At 58.9% G+C, this 6,900-nt stretch overlaps 1 protein-coding gene across 1 annotated transcript in view; it reads right to left on the reverse strand.

Annotated features, from left to right (window-relative positions):
- The window catches only part of OSBP (oxysterol binding protein), a 17,233-nt gene that overhangs the window by 7,695 nt on the left and 2,638 nt on the right, over window positions 1-6,900 (reverse strand). Inside the window, exons 3-12 of the mRNA XM_014948884.1 lie at window positions 5,311-5,558; window positions 4,774-4,972; window positions 3,606-3,708; window positions 3,465-3,519; window positions 3,198-3,329; window positions 2,379-2,624; window positions 2,170-2,290; window positions 1,226-1,329; window positions 1,007-1,102; window positions 732-913 (exon numbers count right to left, since the gene is read on the reverse strand). Of these exons, the coding sequence (XP_014804370.1) occupies window positions 732-913; window positions 1,007-1,102; window positions 1,226-1,329; window positions 2,170-2,290; window positions 2,379-2,624; window positions 3,198-3,329; window positions 3,465-3,519; window positions 3,606-3,708; window positions 4,774-4,972; window positions 5,311-5,558 (1,486 nt within the window). The remainder of the gene's footprint in view (window positions 1-731; window positions 914-1,006; window positions 1,103-1,225; window positions 1,330-2,169; window positions 2,291-2,378; window positions 2,625-3,197; window positions 3,330-3,464; window positions 3,520-3,605; window positions 3,709-4,773; window positions 4,973-5,310; window positions 5,559-6,900) is intronic.

Here is a 6,900-nt window from a genome sequence, read left to right on the forward strand (position 1 = left end):
CCACATTGTCCCCTCCATCCCTGGGGTCCCAGAGTGTCCCCAACCCTGTCCCCAATGCCCCACTGTCCCCTCCATTCCTGGGGTCATAGAGTGTCCCCAACGCCCCATTGTCCCCTCTATCCCCAGGGTCCCAGAGTGTCCCCAGCCCTGTCCCAAAAGCCCCATTGTCCCCTCCATCCCCAGGGTCCCAGAACATCCCCAACCCCATCTTCACTCCTCCTCCATGTCCCCTCCATCCCCAGGGTCCTGGCCTGTCCCCCCCCAGCCCCACACCATTCCCTCCATCCCCCAGCTCCCAGAGCATCCCCCAACCTTGTCCCCACGTCCCCTCCACCCTGCTTCTGCTGGTCACACTATTTTTGATACAAGCCAGGATGCCATTGCCCCCCTGGGCACACGCCGGCTCATATTCAGCCCTTTGGCAACTCGAACCCCCAGGTCTCTTTCCTCCAGGCAGCTCCAGCCACACTTCCCCCAGCCTGTAGCGCTGCAGGGGGTTGGTGTGGCCCAAGTGCAGGACCTGGCACTTGCCCTTGTTGAAACTCATGCCGTTGATCTTGGCCCAAATGACACAAAAAAATGACACAAAACCACCCCCCACCCACACACACACGTTCAGATTCACACCCAACCCCTCTCTCCCCGCTGCGCTTCGATGGGAAGTGGGAAGCAGAACATCTCCCCCCTCCCTCCACCAGGTTTTTGGGGATGTTTTTGTCCTTCTCACTCACGGGAGAGGGTTCCTCTTCCACAGCAGCACCCTGCTGTCCTCGGCCTCGTGGGCTCTCTGCCGTCCCTCCGCCCCGTTGTCCCCCGTGCCCTGTGTCACCTTGTAGCAGTCCATCTTCTCGTCCCAGGTGCCCAGCAGGACGAAATGCACCTTCCCCGTGGGGTCTGTCACCTCCCCGGTGACCTGGGGGGGGAAAAAGGGGATGGCAGCCTGAATGGGGAGCCACAAAACAGCCCGGCGGGTCCATCCTATGTCCCCCCCTCCCCATGTCCTTACCTTCCTGGCCACGTCCCGGGAGAAGTAGCTGTAAGGGACAAACTTGAGGTTGCACTTGTCACCCGTCTTGTGGTTGACGATCTCGATTTCACCCGACTGTGAAAAAGGAGATGGGACAACAGTCACATCCAACCCCCTGGGGGGGAAACTGAGGCCACAGGGAGATCCGTGCATCCCTCCAGGACTTGAGGAGCCCCATTTCCTGGGCTTTCATCCCACCTGGTCTATCCAGAGTTTGCCCACGATGATGTTGTGAACGGTGGTGGTGACTTTTTTCCACGTGTAGTGGTTGCCGGAGGAGTGGAAGACGCAGTGGATGGTACCTGAGGATGGGAAAGTCATAGAATCATAGAATTGCCCAGGCTGGAAGGGACCTCCAAAGGCCATCTAGTCCCACCCCCCCGCAGTCAGCAGGGACACCCCCAACTAGACCAGGTTGCCCAGGGCCTCCTCGAGCCTCTCCTTGAATATCTCCAGGGAAGGGGCCTCAACCACCTCCCTGGGCAACCTGTTCCAGTGCTCCACCACCCTCACAGTGAAGAACCCTCTCCTCATCTCCAGTCTAAAGCTGTTCCCCTCCAGCTTGAAGCCATTGCCCCTCGTCCTGTCACTGCAGGCCTTTCTAAACAGGCTCTCCCCAGCCTTCCTGTAGCCCCCCTTAGGTCCTGGAAGGCTGCTATTAGGTATCCCCGCAGCCTCCTCTTCTCCAGGCTGAACAACCCCAGCTCCCTCAGCCTGTCCTCGGAGCAGAGGTGCTCCATCCCCCTGATCATCCTTGTGGCCCTCCTCTGGACCCTCTCCATCAGGTCCATGTCCTTCTTCTATTGAGGGCTCCAGACCTGCACACAATACTCCAGGTGAGGTCTCACCAGAGCAGAGCAAAGTGGCAGAATCCCCTCTCTGGACCTGCTGGCAACGCAGCTTTTGATGCAGCCCAGGATGGGATTGGCCTTCTGGGCTGCAGCTGCCCACTGCCTGCTCATGTCCAGCTTCTCCTCCACCAGCACCCCCAAGTCCCTTTCCTCAGGGCTGCGTCATGTTGGGTATGTTCCCCCCAGAGCCCACCTGACCCACGGGAGACCTGGCTGGATCCCAAATCCACCTCCTCTTCCCAAATCCATCCTTCCCTTCCCCAAGGGGTCTACCCAGAACGCAGCGCTCACCCAAGGGCATGATGGAGAGGTATTTGCCCCGAAATTTGCTGGTGATTTTAATTTCTTGGCGAAGAGTCCAACCGTGTTTGGAGTCGGCGTGATGGGCAGCGGCCGGCGGGTGGTGGCTCACCTGGTCAAGGTGGGGAGAGAGAGGGGACATGTCATCTCCGGCCACCCCAAATTGGGGAGTCCCCGAGGAACCCCGGGGATGGTGGTACCTGCTCGCAGAGGGAGCGGTAACCGTTCTCCTCCAGACGATCCAGCTCGAAGGTCTCCCCCAGGAGAGGGTTGAAGGGTTTGCTGGTGCGGAAGACGGTGGTGGAGTAGGAGGAGACGGTGAAAGCGGCCACGTAGCACAGCTGCTCCAGAGAGCTCTCACATTTGGCCGCCCGGTCGAGCAGCTCGTGGTACTCCAGGTCCTCCGTCAGGCGTTGGAGCATGGACAGGGGCTCGTTGAAGTTCACCTGGAAGGAAATAAAAATCACAGAATCACAGAATCTTCTAGGTTGGAAGGGACCTTAAAGATCATCTTGTCCAACCGTCAACCTGACTGACAAAAATAGACACCCACACAACAAACAAGGAGCATCATCACTAAACCAGACCTCCCAGCACTACATCAACCCGGCTTTTGAACGCCTCCAGGGATGGGGCCTCAACCCCCTCCCTGGGCAGCCCATTCCAATGGCTGATAACTCTTTTAGTGAAAAAATTTTTCCTAATATCCAGCCTGAACCTCCCCTGGGGCAACTTGAGGCCATTTCCTCTTGTCCTGTCGCCTGTGACTTGAGAGAAGAGACCGACCCCCACCTCTCTACACCCTCCTTTCAGGGAGTTGGAGAGAGCAGTAAGGTCTCCCCTCAGCCTCCTCTTCTCCAGGCTGAATAACCCCAGCTCCCTCAGCTTCTCCTTATAAGACTTACTCTCCAGACCCCTCACCATCTTTGTCACCCTAAAAGGTAAGAAGGAGGGCATTGCGGGGGTGCCTGGTGCCCCCCTGCCCCCCCCCGACCCCGTTGGCTGTGTCCCCTTCTCACCGGCATGGGGATCTTGGACAACTCCTTCCCGATGCAGTTCTTCATGATGCTCCAGAGGTTGAGGCTGTAGTTGGGTTTGTAGGGGATGCGGGTTCTCTTCTCCTTCTTCGTGTCTTCTACCTGGTGCTTGTACTGGGGGGGTGAGATAAGGGTTGCTGTGACCCTGCTGTGGCCCCCCCAGTTCTTTGTATGAACTGGGGAACCTCCCTGGTCAGCCCCATTCCTCCAAGAACCAGCTCAACACATGATGCTGGTGAAATGTCCTACCTGCTCATCCAGGCTGATGTCACTGCTGGTGCCACTGATGTTGCTGCCCGTGCGCCTGGTGGGGGGACACAGAGAGGGGCAGAATCAGCCCTGAGAAGGATTTTGGGGGGCAGGAGGGCAGCCCCACACCCCAACACTCACTTGTGACCCATGCTCTCTGGCATGGTGATGATCTCCGGGGCGTCGAAGAACTCGTTGTCATCGTCCTCGTCGCTCATGTCTCCTTTCGCCGGGCAGCAGGGATCTGGGGAGGGGGAGAAGGGAGTTGGAGCCAGTTCCAGGTTCCTCCCAGTTTACCCCAGTGGGGCACTGGGGGGGTTATCCTGTCACCACGAGGCAGGTGAGGGGCCACACACCACCTCTGCCACACCGAGGGGTGACAGAGGAGGCTCAGGAGTGGGGACAGATCCAGACACCCACTGTAGGTGCCACAACCTACAGGAGAGATGGGACAGGCTTGGGGACATGAAGGACACCAAGCCCAGTCCAGAAAAAGGACTGGAAGCAACTGGGGGTTTATGCCACCCTTCTCTGGGCTTGAGAAGGGGCCCTCATGAGGTTCAACAAGGCCAAGTGCAGGGTCCTGCACCCAGGACGGGGCAACCCCCCTGGTATCAGCACAGGTTGGAGGGATGGGGAGCAGCTCCACGGAGAAGTGGATGAAAAGCTGGACACGAGCTGACAACACGTGGTGGTAGCCCAGAAACCCACCCACATCCTGGGCTACGTCCCCAGCAGCGTGGCCAGCAGGGCCAGGGGGGGGATTCTGCCCCTCTGCTCCACTCTGGGGCGACCCCCCCACACCAAAGTGCTGCCTCCAGCTCTGGGGCCACCAACAGCAGAAGGACATGGAGCTGTTGGATGGGGCCGGAGGAGGCCACGGAGATGCTGGGAGGGCGGGAGCCCCTCTGCTGGGAGGGGGGGCTGAGAGAGCTGGGGGGTTCAGCCTGGAGAAGAGAAGGCTCCAGGGAGACCTTGGAGCCCCTTCCAGTCCCTCAAGGGGCTCCAGGAGAGATGGGGAGGGACTCTGGATGAGGGAGGGGAGCCCTAGGAGGAGGGGGAAGGGTTTGACACTGAAAGAAGGGAGATGGAGCTGAGATGTGGGGAAGAACTTGTTTGGTGTGAGGGTGGTGAGAGCCTGGCCCAGGTTGCCCAGAGAAGCTGTGGCTGCCCCATCCCTGGAGGGGTTCAAGGTCGGGGTGGAGGGGGCTTGGAGCAACCTGGGCTGGTGGGAGGTGTCCCCCCATGATGGAACTGGATGATCTTGAAGGTCCCTTCCAACCCAACCCATTCTGTGACTCTAGGGTACCTTTGGCAGAGCCGCCGGTGCCGGGCGCGCTGGCGGGGAGGACGGTGGCCCCACGGAAGGCCCTCTCCAGGTGGTTGTGTTGCTTGGCCAGTTGCTCCAGCGTCTCCTCCAGCCGGATACGCTGGTCCCGTTCGTGCTGCAGCGATTTCTGCCACTTCTTGCTGTGGGTCTGGGCCAGCATCAGAAAATCCCGACAGGCCTACGGGGAAAACATAAGAGTTTCCACTCAAATACGAGGAGAAACTTCTTCACGGTGAGGGTGACAGAGCCCTGGAACAGGCTGCCCAGGGAGGGTGTGGAGTCCCCTTCCTTGGAGATTTTCAAGACCCGCCTGGATGCTCCTGAGTAACATGCTCTGACAAGCTCTGGGCAATCCTGCTTCAGCAGGGGAGTTGGACTAGATGATCTCTATGGTCCCTTCCAACTCTAAAAATTCAGTGAAATTCAGTGAAAACCATGCCCCATCAGCGTATACGGGTCAAACCCACCCCACACGCACACCTTGTGGACCTTCTCAACGGGGTGAGGGGAACTCACGTTGATCATGGCGTTGGAGGTGATGCGGAAGAGGGTGGCTCGTTCGTTGACCTGTTTGATCTTCTCGGAGCTCTCGGCCGGCAGCCGGAGGGTCTCCAGCTCGCTGAGGGAGCGCTGCAGGGCCGTGCCGTGCTTGGCAATCAGGTCGTTGCAGGTGCTCAGGTCCTCCACTTTGCTGGAGAGGGTGCGCAGCGTGCTCTGCAGCTCCGTCTTGTCCGTCTGCGACACCGATTCGTCACCGGAGTCGTCTGCCAGCAGGGAGAGGGACCTTAGCATAGCCCCACGGGGCCTCCTCATAGAATCATAGAGGTTGGAAGAGACCCTTGGGATCATCGAGTCCAACCATCTCCCCTACTCTACAAAGTCCTCCCCTACACCATGTCCCTCAGCACTGCATCTAAACGGCCCTTAAACACAGCCAGGGATGGGGACTCCACCCCCTCCCTGGGCAGCCTGTTCCAATGCCCGACCACTCTTTGGGTGAAAAATTCCTTCCTAATGTTCAATCTAAACCTCCCCTGTTGGAGCTTGAAGCCGTTCCCTCTCGTTCTGTCACTAATTACCTGTGAGAAGAGACCAGCACCAACCTCTCTACAGTGTCCTTTCACGAAGTTGTAGAGAGTGATGAGGTCTCCCCTCAGCCTCCTCTTCCTCACACTAAACAGCCCCAACTCCCTCAGCCGCTCCTCACACGATTTGTCTTCCAGCCCCCTCACCAGCTTCGTTGCCCTCCTCTGCACTCGCTCCAGCACCTCCAGATCTCTCTTGGATTGAGGTGCCCAAAACTGGACACAACACTCGAGGTGTGGCCTCCCCAGTGCTGAGCACAGGGGCACAATCACCTCCCTACTTCTGCTGGTCACACTATTTTTGATACAAGCCAGGATGCCATTGGCTTTCTTGCCCCCCTGGGCACACGCCGGCTCATATTCAGCCCTTTGTCAACTCGAACCCCCAGGTCTCTTTCCTCCAGGCAGCTCCAGCCACACTTCCCCCAGCCTGGAGCGCTGCAGGGGGTTGGTGTGGCCCAAGTGCAGGACCTGGCACTTGCCCTTGTTGAAACTCATGCCGTTGATCTTGGCCCAGTGATCCAATCTATCTAGGTCCCTCTGTAGGGCTTCCCTATCCTCCTGGGAGTCAACACTCCTGCTTAGCTTGGTATCATCTGCAAACTTGCTGATGTTACACCTTATGTCCTTATCAAGATCATCAATAAAGACGTTAAATAGAAATAAAATGGTCCTCCTCCTCTTCCTCCCAGGAGGATGGCGGGGTTGGTGGGGGTGGAAACGGGGAAGCTGCCTGCTGGGAGCAGCGGGAACAACCTGCCCTCTGAGCCACAGCGGGTTGTGACCACGGGGATGCCAGGATGGGCACAGCAGGAGCCCCCCCCCCCAAACACACAACCCCCCCAAGGGCTGGTAGCCACACATGGGGTGCTCCTGGCCACCCTGGGTGGCAACGACATTGCCACGGAGTGGCAGCTCGGAGCAGATGGCCGCTTTCCTGGCAGGGAGGGCGGTCACGCCAGCGAGGACGTGTGTGTGCCAGGCTGCTGGCGGCTCCTCCAGCCAAAACTGGGCAACGGGG

Source organism: Calidris pugnax, unplaced genomic scaffold (genome assembly GCF_001431845.1).
Source record: "Calidris pugnax isolate Ruff unplaced genomic scaffold, ASM143184v1 scaffold107, whole genome shotgun sequence".
In the NCBI taxonomy this organism is placed as follows: domain Eukaryota; kingdom Metazoa; phylum Chordata; class Aves; order Charadriiformes; family Scolopacidae; genus Calidris; species Calidris pugnax.